Source organism: Hylobates moloch, unplaced genomic scaffold (assembly GCF_009828535.3).
Source record: "Hylobates moloch isolate HMO894 unplaced genomic scaffold, HMol_V3 SCAFFOLD_7, whole genome shotgun sequence".
NCBI classification, from domain to species: domain Eukaryota; kingdom Metazoa; phylum Chordata; class Mammalia; order Primates; family Hylobatidae; genus Hylobates; species Hylobates moloch.
Window position 1 is genome coordinate 104549592 of NW_026652282.1, and position 22196 is coordinate 104571787.

The 22196-nt window shown below is 39.3% G+C and overlaps 1 protein-coding gene across 8 annotated transcripts in view; it reads left to right on the forward strand.

Annotated features, from left to right (window-relative positions):
* Nucleotides 1–22196, forward strand: part of GRIA3 (glutamate ionotropic receptor AMPA type subunit 3) — a 319120-nt gene that overhangs the window by 291378 nt on the left and 5546 nt on the right. For 3 of the 8 annotated variants that reach the window (XM_032757560.2, XM_032757559.2, XM_058441422.1), the window contains 3 exons: nucleotides 1190–1437; nucleotides 16857–16971; nucleotides 19592–19839. In XM_032757560.2, coding sequence (XP_032613451.1) covers nucleotides 1190–1437; nucleotides 16857–16971; nucleotides 19592–19837 — 609 coding nt within the window. In that variant the 3' untranslated portion in view covers nucleotides 19838–19839. Of the gene's footprint in view, nucleotides 1–1189; nucleotides 1583–1998; nucleotides 2114–16856; nucleotides 16973–19591; nucleotides 19851–22196 lie in introns of those variants that run through there. The other 5 variants (XM_032757563.2, XM_032757558.2, XM_032757561.2 and 2 more) reach the window with 5 other exon arrangements.

Consider the following 22196-nt stretch of genomic DNA (forward strand, 5'->3'; position numbering starts at 1 on the left):
AGGAAGGAGGGAGGGAGGGAGGGAGGGAGGGAAGGGAGGGAGAGAGAGAGAAAGAAAGAAAAAGAAAGAAAGAAAGAAAGAAAGAAAGAAAGAAAGGGGAAAGAGAAAGAAAAGAGAAAGAAAGAAGAGAGAAAGAAAGAAAAAAGAAAGAAAGAAAGAAAGGAAAAGAAAGAAAGAAAACAGAAAAGAATGCTCTAAAACAAGAAGCAAGCGTTTGCTGTTGTTGTTTTTTTTTCATTCTGTTCTGGTCATTTATTTGCAGTACCATGTCTATTTCTATACACTCCAATTAGAGACAGACATTACCAACTACAATGTGCCTACGAGTGGAAAACCAAAGTTGTGAGAGTTCTGGAAACAATATCAGCCAGAGTTTTACCTGACGAAGAGATGAGAAGGGGACATAATAAAGGCCTTTCAATAATTAAAGAACCGTTGTACATTAAAAAAAAAAAGAACCGTTGTAAAAAGGGACAGAATTATTTTACATAGCTCTAGGGGATAGTACCGGGGGTGTGGATTAAAATACTACCTATTGAATACAATATTCACAAACTAGGTGGCAAGATCCATACTCCATACCTTAGCATCACAAAATATTTCTATGTAACACATCTGCAAATGTACCACCTGTGTCTAAAATAAAAGTTGAAATTGTAAAAAGGAATGGGAGTTATAGAAAAACAAAGATCATCTCAGAATAAGGAGGTACTTTCTTACAATAATTGATGTCTCATGCTGGAGTGGGCTGACTAAAATGGCTGTACACTACCTTACAATGGTCTTCGATTAGGCATATCCTGTTATGATTAGATAAACATAGCAGGATATTGTAAAGGAGATTTTTTCATTGAGAGGAAGGTTGAACTAAGAAAGTGTTTTTCAAATAAGATTGCAACCAATTAGTGGGGCCATGAAATCCATTTAGTGGGTCCTGAGCAACATTATTTAAAATGAATTAGAATAGAATAGAAAATATCAGAGAACATCACACATAGCAAGGGTGAGGGTGGTTTTGAGAACTTGTTTTGGAAACAATGTTTACATATGTATGAATGTGTCTACTAGGTTGCAGTATAACATGTTTTTTATTACTGTGGATTGCAATTAAAAAAAAAAAACTACTGCACTAACCCTCCTCCAGAATGAATATCTGGCAACTCTAAGAATTCTTATCTCTTTGGTGCAGAGATCCAAAATTGCTGTGTACGAGAAAATGTGGTCTTACATGAAATCAGCGGAGCCATCTGTGTTTACCAAAACAACAGCAGACGGAGTGGCCCGAGTGCGAAAGTCCAAGGGAAAGTTCGCCTTCCTGCTGGAGTCAACCATGAATGAGTACATTGAGCAGAGAAAACCATGTGATACAATGAAAGTTGGTGGAAATCTGGATTCCAAAGGCTATGGTGTGGCAACCCCTAAAGGCTCAGCATTAAGGTGGGTGGAATAATATAACAATATCCGTGTTGTTATAGTATTCCACCTACCCTGATGCATTTTGTTGTCATTTTCTTTCTTGTGGATTTTGAGGTAACTTTTAAAAGTTTAAAATCTACAATATTCCATGGAGTTAAATAAGACGGTAAATTATGGTTTCATCTATTTAATGCATCCATTTTTTTTAATGTTCTCTCTCTGTGTTGTCCTCTCTGACTGTTTGTTGCTGTTTTAATTTTACAGTTCAACGGCTTTTTCAATTTAAATGGTAAAAGCCAAGTTATGGTGCCATATGTGACGAATGTTAATTGCATGGATGTGGTGTTCTTGTTACTTTTTTTCTCAAAGACAATTTCCCCATCCCGCACACTTCAGTTTTGAGCAAATGTTATCCTCCATGCCACCTTCCAATATTTAACCCTGTATTTGCTGTACAGACATTTTTATAGCTCCACGTTCTGTGAAATTTAGCCAATTTGTCCTCTTGTGCTCCTTTTTATACGTTAACGATTTCCTAAGCATTTGTGCATTTTCTTACAAGTTATGTTTTATCGTTTCAAGAAATGCTGTTAACCTGGCAGTATTAAAACTGAATGAGCAAGGCCTCTTGGACAAATTGAAAAACAAATGGTGGTACGACAAAGGAGAGTGCGGCAGCGGGGGCGGTGACTCCAAGGTCAGCCTCAATGTCACCACAACCGGGTACCCTTAGTGACGAGTAATCGGCAAGACTGTTATCTTATTATTGAGGAGAGAGCACAAGACTCACACATAAAGTGGAATGACCAGGTTATTCCCCTGCCTGGCAGCTTTGGGAACCAAAAAGACTTTAGGGCACTGCCCACATTTTTGATCTAACTTGGGTCCCTTCTTAAACTCCCAGACAGAGGCTCCAACCACACCCTTTCCCTTCCTTCACCCACCAGATTGGTTGCCCTATGAAAGCCATGATGTGGGTTTCAATGCCCTAGGCTTTCAAGAGTCCAAGGCTTTCCTGTGAGACTGTCCCCGCCTGCCTCAGTTGAGTGGTACGAAAAATCAGATCCATCTACTGAAAAGTCAGGGCATAGCCTTATTTTTTCTAGGTTGTGATGGTTGCTCACAGAGATTGGTTGCTTGAGTAAGGGTGGCTTCTTCAATTATGTGTCTGAGTGATGAGATGTTGTTCTCTATATGTGATAGCCCATTTAAGCAGGCCCCACTTAACTTGAAAGCCAAATAACAAGCTCAGTTTCAAGTTAAATGGGGTCTTTCTTCAATAGGCCACCCCATATAGAGACTTTGCAGAGACATTTTGTGTATTTAAGCAAGTGCGTCGCCTAACTGTGATACTATATGTGCGTATGAATCCCTGATTTAGCTTCTCCTTAGCCATGGTCTTGGTTCAGGTAGGTCTAATTGTTATCCAGGCTGCCATCATGAGAAAACCCATCTTACTTGGCATTCCTTTGACTTCTAATGCTCTTTGGAGCTAGAATGAATGAATAGCCATCATCCAAGCAACAAGAAATAGGGGCAAGCTCAGAAGCCGCGATACCAAGTCATGGAAACACACTTCGGGTAAGTACAGGAGAGGACCTGAAAACAGAATCCTCCATGGCCCAAGGGGCACGAGAATTATATTGAAGCATGTAAACTCACCTCTTGTACAACCAAGATCCTATGGGCATCTTAAGGTGAAGAACAGTGTTTCCCAACCACAGACCAACAGACAGGCAAGCCAAAACTTTTCTTCTTCAGAGACAATGGTTGCACTTCTGCTCCTCTCTTTCCCTCTCTATCCCTCAGGATCCTGATGGAAAAGTTAGTTTGCCAGTCTGCAAATATAATATGGGTTTGGAAACACTGATCCAGAACACTTTCAAAGAAATAAATTTTAAAAGAACTTTCTTCAGCAAATAATCTTACCAGGCATTGGCATGGCCTTTTATCGTAAAACCTTGATTAACCAGAACTCACCTAACCAGTACCCCAACTAACTGAATTGCCCCCTCAGTACTTCACATTGATGAGAAAGCAGCAATAGTATTCCAAAAAAGAAGACTGCAAGGAATTTATTTTTTTAAAAAATCACTTACCAAGAGATGACCTATGGTTGGGTCACATTCGGCTCTTTCTCCTCTATCTTCTCTCCATCTGGATTGACCCTCAAACGTTAGAGGCTGCTTCCCTGAGGCAAGAAAGTAGATAGAAGCATTTTAAGAAAAACTGTTATTAGCCAACAATGAACAAAATGGTTGTTCTTATTGAAAATTCCATTCATCCCTTATGGATTCCAATTAATCAAGGTTTTACTATGTGTCAAAAAGCAGTAACTTTCTTTCCCACCAATGTGAACTGATGACACTGACAATTTAGCCAAGCTTTTGGCTCATTTCATATTTACAATGACCAACTTGATGGCCAAAGTATTTAGCACCTGTCTTCCCAGTCTTTTTCTCATGTTATTAGCACGGAGAACCTAATTGTATCATTGAAGTGAGTTGCAGAATGAAAATTGAGCTGGATTGGATGCATTGCTCTCACGAATTCATCATTCATACTCATCATGGTTAAAAAGGAGCCATGGACTGTAACAAGATGACTCTAAAACATCCACATGATGCCAAGTGCCCAGAAGTTTTCAGATAACCAGACGTTTGATGTTATATAAACAAACAAAAAAATCTGCACATATTTGGCTGACTTTTTACTTTTCACCCAGATGTTTTGGTACATGAAGACCCCAAAACTTTAGACCAGCTATTTTTTAATTACAACCAGCAATCAAGCTTTTTTCCCTCAGCTAGTACTGCTGCAAAGTTTTTTATCAAGTAACTTTACTGACAGCTCACGATTTCCAGATAATCTGAATTTTGATATGCAAATAGAAAAATATTTCAGTAGATCCTAAATGTTTTCAACTTCTCTAACCATAGTGCTACCTGCCAGGCATCTTTCAAATCGCTTTTCTTGGTCATTCCTACAGCCAGTCTTTTGAAATAAGTCAACCCTTTTCTCAACTATGGATAATAGTATGATCGATCAGTGCTGCATACCCAACGATTGCTTATTCCATTTCTGGATTACCAAGAAGCTTGCCTTTATCTTCTTCCTTCTTGCTATCTGCTGTTTTCTGAGAGTGAGCAAGAGAAGGGGCAAGAGATGAACGTGAATCTGGTTACCACTACGTATTAGTGATGCAAAAAAAAAAAAAAATCAATGGAGAAGGAGGTAGAAATAGCAGTAAAACCTCATTAATTTGAAGCCCTCTAATTAATAATTTGTGATAAACTAGACAGGGACCAGTCTACAAGTTAACTTTATATTATCAGGCACGAGGACAAGAAAGGTTTGTTAAGCAAATGAAGAGTTTAGACTGGAATGTCAGTTGAATTTTTTCTTAAGAGAACAAACCCTTTTCAAATGTTGGAAGCATTTATTAGATATAATCATATTCGTTACATATCTATATGCTAAAGTAGCTCTCATGAGGATCTCCACTAAGGCAATGTTTTATAGTCAGTTTGAATTACAAAATAGACTTAAAGTAATAAAATTGTCATTATTTAAACCTATTTTGTAATGCAGGACTTGCTTTACTCATTCAGACAATCCTTTCCCTCTATTCCTCCAAATCAGTGAGGTTTTACTGTATTAGCAAAATGGCTTGAGATTTACGTCTCTTCATTGTGTCCCATCTCGTTAACATGACAATTGACTGTTGAATATACCATCATTTCACAGAGAAAGTGCGATCCAGAGATGGTGATGACTTTGAGAAGGTCACACAGCTAATGCTGTCATAAATCTCTGCTGACTTTCAGAGTCACCTCTTGCGATAATATTGCAGATGGCAATTCAGCACTACCACCTATCCAATGAGCAATGTGAAGCTGATTGCATGCGATACATTTCCATAAGAATCAGGTTCATTCGCAACTACCTTGGTTACTAGGCAAATGGCATATTTAAGCTGTTCCAGCCCTCAGTACTGATTACTAAAAATGACAATAATCACAACGCCTGACATTTATAAGTGCTTTTACTTTTTCAAAAACAATTTCAGACCTATTATCTCTGAAACCAGAAGAGGGAGAAATACCTGTATCACTTATCTTTCTGTCTCTCTCTCTCTCTCTCTCCAACCTTTAACTAATGATAAATGGGCAATTATATTAAGTCATTGACTTTTTCTTCCCTGGCATGAGACATTACACATTCTGAGATTAGTCTAGAAAAGTTACCATACTATGGAAAGAAACAGCAAATTTTCAGGCTGTCGTAAATGTGCATGAGCTTAAACTAATAAAACTAATGTTTTATTATTTTATTTTATTTTTATGGATACAAGGAATTAAGAACAAGGTCAGTCTCTGAGGCAGCCCCTGAACCAGACCTACAAGCTGAAATCAGAATACTCCTTGGCTTTCCAAATTTCCCAAACCTGAGCTAATAGGACCTAAACAAAACAGACTTGATCATTCCTTGATGAACTGTAAACGCACATGCAAGGATCATGTAAATTAGAGCTGTGGTTTGGGAATTTTTAACCTGCAAATCACCCTTTAGTGTTCATGCTTTATTACAATGTGTGTGCAGATGCAGTAATTAAGAGCCAGTAGGTTATTTCAGTGATAAACCCAGATCACCAGGGGTTTGTGACATAGCCAGTGAAAGTCTATCATTGTAAATACAGCAGAATGGAGGATCTATGTGCAGAACTACCACATAGGCACATCAGCCTCCTTCTGCAGCTGCCTGTCCCCTCAAACGTTTATGTTCTTATCCACCCTACTTCATTCCCTTAATCTTGGGTAAAGGGCACCACTTCGCTTTCCCGTCTAGCCTTACCTTACTAGACAGGGTAGGGTCAGTGAAACAAGCTATCTGTGACTGAGGTGGAAAGTTATTAACAAACCCTACCCAACCTCACCATAGAATTATACCAGACTTTAGTCCTCTCTAGGGATTAAAATAGACTCCCAGTGTCTATATATTCCAAGATGAAAATCAGCACATGTGTGCTCTTGGGAACATTGTAACAGAATATTTAAAGGGACCATTCTGAGCCCCTTGACTGCAATGATAATTGTAGGATAGGTGGGTGCCTTAACTTGAGAGGCATATGAGGAAATGAGAGAGGAGGATGGGATGTGCAACTGAACCTCCATTATTTAAATAAATGGTAAAATGCTCGTTATGATTTATAGAATATTGATAGAGAAATGCAGTTTTACTATATCTTCAAAAATATATAGGAACTAGAATAAACTGACCAATGTGATGCTAGGAAAAAACATAGGGAATTTGTTTAAATTGTTTCAAAAAATGCCTGCAATTAAAATCAGTGGTGTTTCCTTTCACATGGGTGCTCTTAAGGTACCTAAAAAGAATTTGTTCTCTGAAGAAATTAAAACATGTTCCTCCTCCCTATCACTAGCTATCTTTGTTTTTTTGTAAAATCCCATGCATTTGCTTAGCAAGTCTTCTATTCAAAGATAGTAAAAAGTTACACTCTCGGACAGCCCATCTCCAAAATCCCTCAGCTTCATATTTGGCGGCACATAGATGAATGAGGTTATACTGTATTTCCCATTGGTATACATGAGATCTTCAGTTTTGTGTGTATTTCTTCTTCTTCCATGTATGTCTACAATTCTCCTCTCCTATGCCACCGTCTCTTAACCACTTCTCTTCCACACCCAGAATTATTTGACTTTCTTGGGCCGTGGGTAATGGATATGAATCTGCATCTGCCTTTGCCTGCAACAAAATGGACCTTTTATTGGCAGGAGCCATCCCTAAAGGTTGACATTTCGGATACTCAGGGTTAAGATGGATCCCAATGACTCTTTATTGACACTGTTATGTGTGTAGGCAAGAATCATTACAGATCGATGGCACTTCCTGGGTCTTAGCAGAAGTTCCTGTGAATCCCCAAGACTCTGGTTTGGGATCGAGGAGTAGGGTGAGTATATTGTGCTCTTCGTTGGTTTGCATGATTCTATGCTGGTACTGCCTCCTGGAAGTATGAAGAACTTGACAGTTTTCTTTCCTGGTAGTCACTAAATTTGCTCCTTGAACTTACTCAGGTCTTCCTCCCAAGAGCAAATCCTCACTTTCTCTCAAGTGGCTGCTTCAAGCAAGGGACCTGTTGCCTTAAGAACTGAACCAGTCCAATGGCTGCCAAAACCATTGATTTTGCCAAATGATATTAAAGAATAAATTCTACCACCGGAAAAAAATGTAATCCAGAAAGAAAACACTTTTAAAAAATAATTCCATTCTAATGATTTTTTAAAAAATGAACTATGGCCTTAACATGGTTTCTATGATTAGGACATTATTATTTGCCTTTGGTGTTATCCTGATAACATGAATGTGTTTCTTATTGACAAATAATGACCAAATGTCCAACACCAGAGCTACAGAAAGAGCCACAGGAATGAAAAGCCTGAAGGTAAGAATGCTGTCATACAATTGCCAAGAGGAAAGACGCCATTGCAGTGGCGGACAGTGAAATGGTGTATGTTTATTCCCTTTCTGCCCTTTGAAGACCAAATCATTTGGTTTCCTTTCATTTGAAGAGAAGGTTATACACAATCTCTGAAAGGTAGGACAGCCATGGAAAAGAAACATGAAAAATTTGATGCAATTGAAATATATTTGGTGAGGGTGGGAGTTGGGGTTGGTGGAACAGGGTGGGGGCAAATTTCTTTTACGAACAATTGAATTCCATTCTCTTTTGACTTTCTAGAGAGCGGTATAGCATTTGGCCCTTGGCACATGAGGCTGATCCCCATTGATCAGAAGTGGCAAAAGTGTTGTCCAAGTGCTGGATTCACCTTTTTGCCTAATTTCACCTGGCATTGAAGCAAAAACTTTTCAAAATATATACCTAAGGCAATGGCATTCATATATACATATATATATATATATGTATATGTATATGACTATTTGTATGTCCTGTCTAACATCACTGCTGGAAGGGCAGATGTGATGTGTAGATGCTAGAATGTATGCTAAAGAGGGTGGTATATGCCCTGGCATAGCAACCAGATCTGATTTCAGATCTGATATATAGACTTCACTTGTTGCAATCTAGCTAAAACTGATTATTTTTCTATGATTTTAGCTAAAACTGATTATTTTTCTATGAGTCATGGTCAAGGGATGGCTATTGGAGAATAAAGAGGATGTTGGCACCCATCAGATTGAACTCTCAATGCATATTTTGTCTAGGATCAGGGGAATGAGTTAAATGTCTTCAGAAACATACATCATGTGAGTTTCTGGTACAGATCTGTTTCTCTCTTCTCAATCTATGCTTCTCTAGGTGCCATTGGAATGAACTAAAGAAAACACACTTATATATAATAAAACCCAACCAAATTTGATAGTTTGATTTTTCAAAGGATCTTAAACCAGAGTTTTCAAGTGAATCATACCAATTATGTATTTGAGAAAGTGTCTATGGCCACATTTTGTTCAAAACTTAGCATTTTCCCTGAGCCCCTTCTCTCTGTCAGGGATAAATTGAGTAAGAGGTCTTCCCAGACTATTGGGTTCAACTTCTAGATGGAGAAGTTGAACAGAGGTCCAGTTTGGCAGTTTAGTAGAAATCTATCAGCGAAATACACAACCTATGGAATCAAGGGGTCTACTGCTCTGTATTTGAGAGGTTGTAATTTAGAAATGTCACTGGCTTTACCCATATGTGTAAGAGTTGCTTCTGGGGCTGCTGCTGCAGCATAGATGCTCATCAATAGGTTTCAATCACTAGCATTGTTAGGCCCTTAGTGAAATGACTCACAGCTTTCAACTCTTAATGTTATATGCATGCATTATTGAATTTTCTCTTTGCACTTATATTAAATTATTATCCCAATAGCAAGGAGTTAAATAGGTTTGAGCTACGTTTGTGAACTACATGGATATAAATACTCTCTCAGAGATGGTTTCTAGCAGCTAAGCAGTGCATAACTGCAAATCATTGTAGCTGCCCTTGTTAAATGAGGATTATTTAGGTTGCCAGAGTTCAGTAATGCCAGAAGCCATATATGCACATGCTCCCACGTTGTACAGAAAGCCCAGGCTGATCCAAGGATAGAAGGATTGAAATAAAATCCTCGTTTTCCTGGAATCCTACATTCAGGAACCCCTGTGAAAACAAAGGGATAGAGATTTGTTTTAAAGGACTTCAGACACTAGTGTACTCAAGGGCATATTTTGAACTGCCATGGCCTCAAACAGCTGCTATATGGAGAGACAAATTCCTTCATTATACATATCCCAGGTTAATCTACAGAAAGGAATGTAAAGTACCACATAGTAAATTCTTTAATCCAGCAAATATTCTTCTTTTGCTTGATCATCAATTGGCTTCAGCTTAATAAAGCAAGACCAACCTGGGCAGAGATGTCTGTGACTGCCTGCCTGTACATGCCTGTTATGTCCTGGGTGATGCTGGGGCTTTTCCAGAGAATGCTAGAGAAGCAAGTGAGTGATTGGGAAAGATGCCTTGCCATCATGAAAACCTGAAACATCTTCAGTAAAAGAGTTAGCAAAAGAGAGGATGGCTGTTCTCCCTCCATTGGGTCAAAGACATTTCTAAAAAGTTGTTCCCAAAAGATAACTAGATACCAAGAAGCAAGTGTTAGTAACTTAGAGCAAGGGTTTGGTTAAGGGATAGGTTGAGGGAGGGGCTTCCAGCTTAGGCCGTGATAAGTTTCCATTCTCATCATCCAGATAATGTGTTATCAGAGCAGATTTCTAATTGACTATGCAAATGCACCACCCTTGCACATATATTTCTTTTACTTCTCTGTGAGCTCTTTGTCTTTCTCCATAACCTACATATTTACACATATATCTATCTCTCCTACGGGCACCATTGAGGATCTTCTGGAATCACTAATTAAACAGACATTTGGTCTTTAGGTGTCCCTGCTCTGAAAGGAGAAGTGAAACCATTTAGAGTAGCATATATCCCATAGTATTTCACGGGACTAAATCATACTACACCCTGGGTTCTGATATTTTTCAGGCCCAGAACCATATTGACAGTACAGATTCCTCTCTTTACCCTTCCAGGATCACCAGATTATTTCACAGAATCAACTTGGTAATTAATTGACAAGACCCAATTTTCCTTCTTTTCCCCTAAGCTCAGCACCCTCACATCACTCTCTTCACCATTTCTTTGTTCATGATAAGGAATCCAACCTGGTTCTAAGCTACTATTTACTATTTACTATTTTAGGAATTTCCTGAAATTAAAACTTTAAAATAAATTAAGCAGTTCTTTTGAAATATATCAAAAGTTTTATTTATTTTGTTTTTTTAAAAAAATTAAGTTTTGGCTGGGCGCAGTGGCTCACACCTGTAATCCCAGCACTTTGGGAGGCTGAGGTGGGCGGATCACAAGGTCAAGAGATTGAGACCATCCTGGCCAACATGGTGAAACCCCATCTCTACTAAAAATATAAAAAATTAGCTGGACATGGTGGCATGTGCCTGTAGTCTCAACTACTTGGGAGGCTGCGGTAGGAGGATCGCTTGAACCCGGGAGGCGGAGGTTGCAGTGAGCCGAGATCATGCCACTGCACTCCAGCCTGGCAACAGGGCGAGACTCTGTTTTAAAAAATAAATAAATAAATAAAAATTTTTAAAAAATAAGTTTCTACTTTCACAGAAAAAAAAAATCAATGGCATTCTTATCCTAAAGCTGTCTCCATATGTAAGGTTGGCCATCACTAAGATAACATTGATTCTTTAAAATGGCTGGTTGGTACAACCCAGGAACTGAGCCTGGAATCCAGGAGACCACCAGCTGGCAGGTGGAGGCCTTGGATTGTGAGCAGTCTTAGTAGCTGAGTTAGTGGCAGGTGTGGATGGTAGAGATAAGCAGAAATTCTTATAATCCAATAATGTTTTCTTCAAAAAATGAACTCATTATCAAAGTATTATGAATTACATTACTATCTCCTATATAAAAAACAGACAGATGTAATTCCATGACTGTTCCCCACACTCAGGAATCATCATTGAGACACAATTCAGCATTAACTTCACATACTTTTAAATGACTAATTCCCATTTCTTTCACTCTCTCCATCTGATCAACAATCCATATGCATTTTTATGACTTACATGCCACAAAATGTTTTCTTAGGGGAATCTTACACTCTTCCACCCCACCTCAAACATTTTTTTAGACAAAATAGAACAAACAGTTGTAGTTTATAAATATTTACTCTTTGTTTAATTTCCCATTTCTCAGAAAGATTTGTATTTTAACAAAGCATGTCACTTAAAGATGTGAAATTCTCACAGTGGAATTTCAGCTGCCAGTGAGATAAATATTTTTGGACGGAGGGATGTTCCCAGTCCCCCTGAAATTATGTCACAAAGCACTCCTGTTTTTTCCCTAAGCCTGCTGACCCACGTCTTTGTCTTAAGAGGGCTCTACTCGGCCGGGCGCGGTGGCTCACGCTTGTAATCCCAGCACTTTGGGAGGCCGAGGCGGGTGGATCACGAGGTCAGGAGATCGAGACCACGGTGAAACCCCGTCTCTACTAAAAATACAAAATATTAGCCGGGCGTGGTGGCGGGCGCCTGTAGTCCCAGCTACTCAGAGAGGCTGAGGCAGGAGAATGGCGTGAACCCGGGAGGTGGAGCTTGCAGTGAGCCGAGATAGCGCCACTGCACTCCAGCCTGGGCGACAGAGCGAGACTCCGTCTCAAAAAAAAAAAAAAAGAGGGCTCTACTCAGCAAAAAGTTCATAGCAAGCCCTTCAGAGGGAAGAGTGCCTGACTAATTTTCACGATAGGAATCTGACCTACTTTGTTTAATTCTTTCTGTTCTCTATTGAGGTGAGTACAATAAATATTTCTGACTTATAATTCTCTTAGGTACCAGTTAAGGGCCTGCAGTAATTGCTGTGAAACATTACACTGGAGACATTGCTGCACCACAGTAAAAGGCCCCAGCTACAAAATACGCCCTTGCTAGATTGATAGTTATGTGGAGTATGGGGGTCCCTAAAGGAAAATAAAATCATCACAAATATCTAAGCTTGGAGAGCAAAAATAAAGAGGGATACTACCCTTTTGTGTATTCCATTGGAGAATGTACAGAACACAGCTCAATGTATATTAATTGTCCTCTTGACCTGCCCCATAAGTTGCTGCACAGGCTTGTGCAAATTGCTTAACCTATCTGTGCCTCAATTTCTTTTTGTATTAAATAGACACCATAAATCTACCTTCTTAGGGTGATCATTAAACCTGACCAATAATTATAAGTATGTAAATATACTAGATTAAAAAACAAAATACTAAAAGAGTTATTGATTTGACAAGTATTTATTAAGAAAAATATCCTAAATGGAGACACAAATACATAAGCCATATTCCCTGCCCTTGAGAAGCACACAGTGTAGTGGGAGACATAAGACATAGGCATAAATAATAAGGCAAGGTAGAAGTGATGGAAGAGACAGAAAACATTGAAGAGCAAAAATGGCTTCATGGAGAAAATGACATTCAAAATGATCAAATGCCCACCTATTTCCACTTCCTTCAAAATACCAATGTGTAAGAGTGTGTGTGTGTGTGTGTGTGTGTGTGTGTGTGTGTGTGTGTGTTGGGGAGAGGGTGTCAATACCTTCAGTTGGTTAGGATTGGGCTAGGTAACACATCTAATAAGGTACAGTAAGAAAGAAAACCATGTGGACAAAAGCAGTTTTCCTCTGCCATCCCAGAAATTTAGTCTACCCCACAGCAACATAGAGTTCTAGGAGATTTGGATTTTAAAGTACTTTCTTTTCTTGGCATCTATTGTAACCTTGTTAAGTGGTATTATCTGTGATTTCTGATTACAGCTTTTATGCTTGTTGGCTGTGCTGCTGCTTGAAATGTTTGTTTTTCTCCCTCATTTTTATTTAGAAGTTCCCAAAAGCACATTGGTTCCCTGCCAGGTTTCATAAACCCTGTGATTATTTTTCCGATCCAAGGCTAAACTTCTAAGAGTAGGTCATTTGTCAAAATTCTCTAAAGTCCTGTGGTATCTCACAGGAGGTCTGGATACTCAAAGGCAGGATTTCTCAACTTTGGCACTACTGACATTTGGTGCCAAATAAATCTTTGTTGTGGGGGTTGTCCTGTACATTGTAGGATATTTAGCAGATCCCTGGCCTCTCCCCACTGGATGCCTGTAGCATCTCCCGGCCCCCACCCAGGTGTGACAACAAAAAATGACTCCAGACATTGCCAAATGTCCCCTGGAGGACAAAATGGCCTCTGGTTGAAAACTATTGCTCTAAAGTAACCTACACTGTAATGGTGTAGGCCATGGGAGTGAAAAGCAGTTACTAGCCAGTTCGTGGAAGCCACTAGATGGCCTAAGGCAGGGATAAGCCATTGTTCAGAAGTAGGATGCTAAGTTACCGATGTACTGAGCCTGGGTTTTGGCAAGAGTGGACAGTGGCAGCCCAGCATGGACCCCTGGCACAGGAATAGCCTTCCCTCCTCCAAAACCTGTTTCTGAAATGCTTTGTCCCAGGGCCTCTCTACATTCTTAAAAATGATTAAGAATCCCAAATAGATTTTCTTTATGTGTGTTCTATCTATTCATATTTACCACATCAGAAATTAAAACTGAAAAATTGTTCATGTATTCACTCATTCATTTTAAAAAATAATAAACCCAATATATGCTAACATAAATAATATACTTTTATGAAAAATAACTATTTTTCTAAAACAATAAAAAGAATAGTGAGAAGAATGGCACTGTCTACATTTCTGTAAATCTCTTTGATATCTGGTATAATACAGAGAATGAGATTCTCATTTCTGCTTCTTCAATCAATCTATTGTAATTTCACCCATCATATGGCCTCCAGGAAACTCCACTGTATATCAAGGAGGAATAATAGTGAGAAGGGCATTTAGTATTATTATAAAAATAGTTTTGACCTCACAGATCTTTTGATGAAAGGGGTTCAGGGATCCTCCGGGGGTTCCTGGACCACACTTTGAGAACAACTGCTCTAAACTGACATGCCACACTTTTATGAATGTCGTTCACTTAAGGGTTGATAAATTTCTTTTGAAACTAGGATCTCTAGGGGCAGTGAAATCTCCCTATTAGACCTTAGTGTGAGTACCTTGAATCAGACTGCTCTGTTCCTAAGATCTGGTGAGCAGCAGTACTGAAGAAACTGAATGACGTAATTTGAAGAACATATTACCTGGAGGGAGGACAGGACCGGGTAAGGGCTTAGTCAGGTAGCAGTGTGAGGACACTGGGCCCTTTGCAATAAGAAAAGAGGAAGCACAGAAAGGAGGAAGAATTTGCTTTGTAGTTTCTCCTGTGGTCCTGATGATCCCAGTCACTCATATGCCATTGGAAAGCATTTCCCCTGTATCCTGAGCTAATTGCCACATTGCTGAGCCTGGTGCCAGTGCCTGACTTAAGGCATAGCATTGCAGGACAAGTGGTAGTGATGAGACAACAACAGGGAAGAGGAAGAGAGAGAAGAGCATCAGATGGTGGAGAATAGAGGAGAAGGCAGCGCCAACACTAAACTCAGAGCCATCGATGGCCTGTCTGTCATTTGAAAGCCTGACTTAACTTTCACTGCCAGTAATATCTTAAAGAGGCTCAAAGTTTTATTTGAGTATATTTTTGTTGCTTTGCATCCCGAGCAACTGGTTAGCATTTGAGAAGCCTGGAGTTCCAAGCATTGGTTGAAGGAACTTGTTTAAAGTATAAAAGGATCTCAATTTCCTAGTGAGATACAAAATCCAAATATTCTGGCTGCCAGGCCCTACGCTAACCAAGAAAGTTACCTCCCTGACATGAAAGATTTATAGTTATTCAAACCGCAAGTACTCTGAAATTGCATTATTTTTAAATGATTATATTTTTCTCAGACTATCTGAAGACAAGATGGCCCCTCTGTTTTAAATAGCAAATGAGGGAAGAAAGGAAATAGGTTTTGGGATTTTGTATGATAGAGACCAGATCTCTGTGACTGTAGCAAGTTTTATTAGTGACTGGATATGTTAGTGGGTCCAACTTATCCAAAATAGGCTAAGAGATTTTTACGGCATGTTCACAGTTCCATGAATTTTTCTGCTGTCCTCTTTTTAAGTTAGTGACATTCAGACCAACATGCACTAATATTTGGCAATATTGCTCCCATGAATGTGAACAGACAGTTTATTGCCTCAGAATTATGCCACCCTCTCTACATGGTGCATTTTTTATCCAAAGTCATTAAAGATTCTTCATTTAAAATCTAATAGCTCTAGAAAGAAGACAGGATAAAGGTCATTGTTCCCATTTTACAGCTGAAGAAATTTGTAAGAGAGAAAATCTTTATCCTAGAACCAGTAGGGTTTCGGGCACTTGCCCAGTGGCTCTGAAAGCAGTCCTTATATTTTAAGCAGTGAAGGACTAAGGAGCAGTGGCCTGGCCTCCTGGGGATATGTACTAGCCTCTTAGTTGAGGAAGTCTTATCTTACTAGAACAACTAAACTATTTCTCTACAGCATTACCCAACAGTGGCAGAGTCATTTTGCTGGTTTAGGTCCTGCCATATTAATAATCCATTTTGAAACTATCTGGTTTGCCCTCTGGTGACTTAAGTTGATCACAGACATATGGCCATATCAGAGGGACAGCCAATCAGTAACTCAAAAACAATCCGTAGACCAGTTTTTACATTGTTAAAAATACTCCCCTTATCCAAAACAGAGGTCCACAATATACCTTTCATACGAAGACCAGTATGTGCACAAGAATTTAGACTACATGTTTGTGGAGTAAGAACATATACGTAGTACAGTTCTTTCTGAGATCATTTTCAGCTGGGCAACAGACTTGTGTGATAAAGGACAATTAATTAGAAGGCATGTTATTTATGTAGAATCTATTTTCAATTATGTTCGGATTTATCCATTTGTCTCGGTCCACAATATGGAAACACTTCCCCTTCTGGGTCTGTCCTTTTCCCGACTCCTCCATAAAATTTGCTTTCTGTCTGGAAGTACAACAAGACACCCAGTTAGATCAAACTTAACACACCTCCTTCACAAAGCTACTGCAAGCTGCCGCGGACGATTGTCACCTGAGGGGAGACCCTCCTCACCACACACAGCCTATCTGAGGAGTGCCTTTTTTTCTATCCTCATTATTTAACAGTGTGTGCCGATTACTCAAAGCGATATGGGCAGGCCCTGGTAAATATAGCGTTGCTGTAGTGTTAACTTTTTATAAGGTAATGCTCAGGTTGCCTGCAGTGTCTAAAATTACTCTGTGGCCAGGGCCCCCTGCTTTATCGCTTTCTATAGTTTTAAAGTAGTTTGAAGCTTGAATAACATAAAATAACATAATATAATGTTATTTATGTTATTTCCCACGTGAAGAACGCCTGTAAACCTTGCAGTATTGAAACTCAGTGAACAAGGCATCTTAGACAAGCTGAAAAACAAATGGTGGTACGATAAGGGGGAATGTGGAGCCAAGGACTCCGGGAGTAAGGTCAGTCGCTGAAGGTCTTTTTGTACTGATTAGCAATCACATTTTGACCCACTGTTTATTTTCTACCCTAAAACGGCTTTCCTTCCCAACACATACTCCCTGACACAGTGGGACCCCTTTATAACAACAGTGCTAAAGGAATAAGACAAATGCCAGCCTCAGAGGCCTGTCACATGACATCAATTGTTGACTCTATAGAACAGTTATTATGATTAGGAAACTCAATCTGGTCTATTGCATTTCCAAAGTTATAAAATAACGAGCTGTGTTATAAGGGGGTTTTACTGTATTTCACATTTCAAAAGTTCAAAGAGAAAATATAACAACAATAGCAACAACAACAACCAAAAAAAAGAAAGATTTATTTGTGACAGTACTTTTTCTTAACCTCCTACAGTGTCAGAGGCTTTGTAGTTATAAATGCATTTGGTTATTAATATATTATGTCGATCCCATCTGAAAACAGTCAAACGAATAAATAACAAAGACTGGTCTCTGAAAGCAGAATGATTAGCCTCCTGCCAGCTGCTGTTGTATTAAGTTCAGCATTAATTTGGATCTCGAATCTCATTAAGTCTGTCACACTTCTCTCTTCCAAAGGTGGCATTTGAATCTCTGTACGTAATACTTTTAAAATTTAGTCGCATGCTCCTTAAGGGTATACATTGTCAGGATAACATCACATTGATAAGCATGAAACACTCTTCCCCGCCTCCTTCCTGCCCCCCTTCGCTCCCCTAAGAAAGTTCTTTTTAGTTTCAATTTTTGCCTTTCGTTTTTTTGGACTAATATCGTGGTATCAGTTAATTCATTTCATGAAATGCCACTCATTTTCCCCGTGCAATGAACCATTTTGCTACTGGTTTTCTACATCCCACATCAGGGAATTCTATAACTCTTGTGAAACTTAAATAATACATGGCACTTGAAATTGTTCTTGTCACAGCTTACATGGGTTATGTCAAAGGACCTCTCCCCCCATTAAGTATCACATACATATAAAAATCTAATGGCAGAGGAAGGGTTACCAGAAATTGGTCTATTTCCCAATGGACTGTGGAACATCCTTGCAGATAGCCTCACCAGCCTCCTTAAAGAGATAATCCAATATTTCATACGTGACAGAAATTATTACTACTTGTCTAGCTGTCATTCATCCTAAAGGAGTGACTATTTGCAAGGTTGTTGTGAATATGAGGCATTCCCACACCCCGTTTCTGAATGCAATTCAATTTCAATTGGACCTTTTATTAAAGTAAACAAGTACAGGACTGGCTTCTATGAAAATAGGATCAGAAGGACACGGCCATATTGTCTTTACTTTTAATTATTTAAATGATACCAAGACCAGCTGAGCCAGAGTGTTAAGTGTCAGCAATGGCCATCATCTGTTCACTGTGTTCTCACTTAAATAAGACGCTCAAAATTCACTGGCTTAACAATTTGGGTATTCCATTCGATTACACTCAGCAGCAAAATGGTTACATTCCCTCTAAAAAGACTACAAAATGCTATTTTATTTTATTTCTTTTTCAAAGAAAGACTCCTGGCCCTTGGTGTGTCCTACCTCAAGGTAGGGCTCAAGACACCAACTTTTTTCTTTCCATTGTTCAGCAGTTCAGATTTTGCTTTTTCATACAGGCAGATAGTTTAGTCAGATTTGCACAGTTTGACCTGAAAGTCACTGACCGGCTTCCTCAATTTTTCCCCCTTGTTACAAAGAAAGCAAATAAGTGTAATTTTTAAAAATTATTCTCTACATTCCCTGGAGTAAAAGTTAAAAATGAGCTGGATTTTTTAAAAAAATCATCAGCCTCCTGGAAAAGCTTTCTGATTTGTAGGGAGCCAATCTAGGACCCGATGGATCCTCCTGACACTTTCCTTAAACCCTCAGGAAAATGGAACGGAGCCAATTCTTTGTGCTGTGCCCTTGTTCCAGCAACACAAAGACTTGCTGCCCTGATTTTAACTAGGATGAGGATTTAGCAGCCAATCTCCAAAGGGAGCATTTTCTCAGCCACTGGGGGAAAGAGGAGAGTTAACCCTTTTTAAGCAAACCCTTGCAAAATAACTCCTCAGATAAGAATAGCAGGAACCTCTAATATTATGATGTCGTATCTTAAAGACTAGTCGTTCACAAAGTTTGTCACAGGGAGAGCAAGGGAGAAAGGGGTGTTGCGGGGCAGAGAGGGGAAAGAGTGCTTCAAGTTCCCAAATGAAAAGAGTGTTACATTTATAGAGATTATGTCACAGCTCAACTCTGGCAAATGGTGTTTATCGAGGCTAGCAGAGGAATAAATTATGCTTGTGTTTACTCTTTTGTTCCCATGGCCAAGTGCTGTTTTATTAATTGTCGAACGCCATTTTGAGACACTAAGGGATGTAAGGAGTCAAGATGAAAGGACATTTAGGTGAGGATCAAGACTGTTAACAGAGGCACAATCTACCATCTTGCTGGTCATTGCAAAACATTAGCCAGTTGCCAGAATTGAGTCATAACACTTACATCAATGTTTAGTTATTTTACAATTTAGAACTCCCCTATACTGTTGTAATATATTATAATGTTCCATTGCCTTTGTTTTCCCCAAGATCTAATCACGTTGTTCATTTCTCTTAGGACAAGACCAGCGCTCTGAGCCTGAGCAATGTGGCAGGCGTTTTCTATATACTTGTCGGAGGTCTGGGGCTGGCCATGATGGTGGCTTTGATAGAATTCTGTTACAAATCACGGGCAGAGTCCAAACGCATGAAACTCACAAAGAACACCCAAAACTTTAAGCCTGCTCCTGCCACCAACACTCAGAATTATGCTACATACAGAGAAGGCTACAACGTGTATGGAACAGAGAGTGTTAAGATCTAGGGGTACGGTTAAGGTCTAGTAAACTAATCAGCTTTACATTACTGTATGTCAATCTCTTTTTTTCTTTGTTTTTTGTTTTTTTTTTTTTTTTAGTCTGGTTTATTGTTTAAAGCATTGTCTCTTTGCAACCATTTGATTCTTTGAAAACAATGGTTGTGCCTTCTTGTCTGGCAGTGGTGCTTTTCTAATAGAATGGTTGTCATTAAATTGTGGTCTGTGACCCAAAAGGAAATACAATTCTCTAGAACATCATTGTTCAATAGAAAATATATGCAAGCCACATACATGAGCCACGTGTGCAATTTTAAATGTTCTAGTAGTCATATTTTAAAAAGTAAAACAAGTAAAATTAATTTTAATGATATATTTTATTTAACCCAATATATCCAAAATATGATCCTTTCAACATGTTATCAATACAAAAAAAAAAGAATGACAAATTTTACATTCTTCACACTAATCTTGCAAATCTGAGGTATATTTTATACTTATGGTACATCTTGACTCATACTAGTTACATATCAAATGTTCAGTAGTCACACATGGCCTGTGGTTATTGTATTGGACAATGCATCTCTAGAGAAAGCAGCTGCTCTGGAACAGATATTAAAATTAGGGGCCGGGCACGGTGGCTCACGCCTGTAATCCCAGCACTTTGGGAGGCTGAGGTGGGTGGATCACGCAGTCAGGAGATCGAGACCGTCCTGGCTAACACGGTGAAACCCCGTCTCTACTAAAAATACAAAACATTAGCCAGGCGCAGTGGCAGGCGCCTGTAGTCCCAGCTACTCGGGAGGCTGTGGCAGGAGAATGGCGTGAACCCGGGAGGAGGAGCTTGCAGTGAGCCGAGATCATGCCACTGCACTCCAGCCTGGGTGACAGTGCGAGACTCCGTCTCAAAAAAAAAAAAAAAAATTAGGTACACAGGTGAGACACTGCCACCTCAAGTAATACAGCACTTCCATAGGGAGAGATGGTTCTTTTAAGTCAACAGTGTATAAGTCTGAGATAATTTTCTTAAGCTTTGAGTTCTTTCGTTGTCCCTTCCTTGGAACTGGTGCACAGGTAAGTGTCTATCAAAGGATAGTCTAGGCTCCCTGCTGCTAGCCAAGCCCTAATTCATACTTCAGTGAACCTGAGTGTTGCCACCTTGACTCTGGCAACTACAAACATCACCAATAATTCAGAATGTTCAAATGCAAGCTCGAATTAGAATAATGTCTCCATTCTGGACATGTTTAAAAGAATATAGTCTTGTTACTTTAAAGTGCATCTGTCATCACTAAAATGCCTATCTGAAGTGGAATAGAACAATAAGCAACTTCATACCCCTTCTTTTAGGCAATTTTGACCTCACGAGTAAATGCCAATGTGCTGGGATTTCTACAGGTGCATTTGTGTTTTTTTGTTGTTGTTGTTTTGTTCTGGGGTTTTTTTGGGGGGGGTGTTTTGTTTTGTTTTGTTTTTGAGGCGGAATTTCACTCTGTCGCCCAGGCTGGAGTGCAGTGACGCGATCTCGGCTCATTGCAACCTCCACATCCCGGGTTCAAGCGATTCTCCCGCCTCAGCCTCCCAAGTAGCTGGGATTACAGGCACGTGCCACCATGCCCAGCTAATTTGTTTGTATTTTTAGTAGAGACAGAGTTTCACCATGTTGGCCAGGCTGGTCTCCAACTCCTGACTTCAAGTGATCTGCCTGCGTCAGCCTCCCAAAGTGCTGGGATTACAGCCGTGAGCCACCATGCCCGGCTGCATTTGTGTTTTGGCCTTCTTATAGTTCACACTGTGGATTTACATTTAGCCAATTTTTAAATAATATTTCATTCAAATTAATCATTTGTCTTGGTCATGGAAAACATAATTTTGTCCAGTGAAGTTGCTGGTTGTTCTTTCTTCCTGCCTTTTGCTACAACATATTCAGCACACTGCACCAATCCGCTGACAGTGTTCCCATTGCATTGGTCGATGTACAATACATGGATTCATCTGTAATTGCATTGTTTGCATGCAAGCATTTAATGTTTCAATGCACTTAAAATGTTTTACTCTTGAGTAGGTGCAATAGGCCCATTACAATTTTGGGCATATGTTTTTATAGGATAATATTAATACATGATTCATAATCCATTTTCAAAGTGATCCACTTTCTTTCTGTAGCCTACACATAGACAGGCTTGCTGGACATGAGCAATTTCAATCTAACTTAATTATCCCAAATTTTGAGGTGCTGGCATCCAAATAAATAATACACCTTAAATTTGTGTAGCAGTCATCCAAGTGCTCTCACATCTATTGGCTCATTTGAGATAAGATGGATCAAGCAGTTATCAGTAAGACCCAGCCCATGAAGTGACTTACT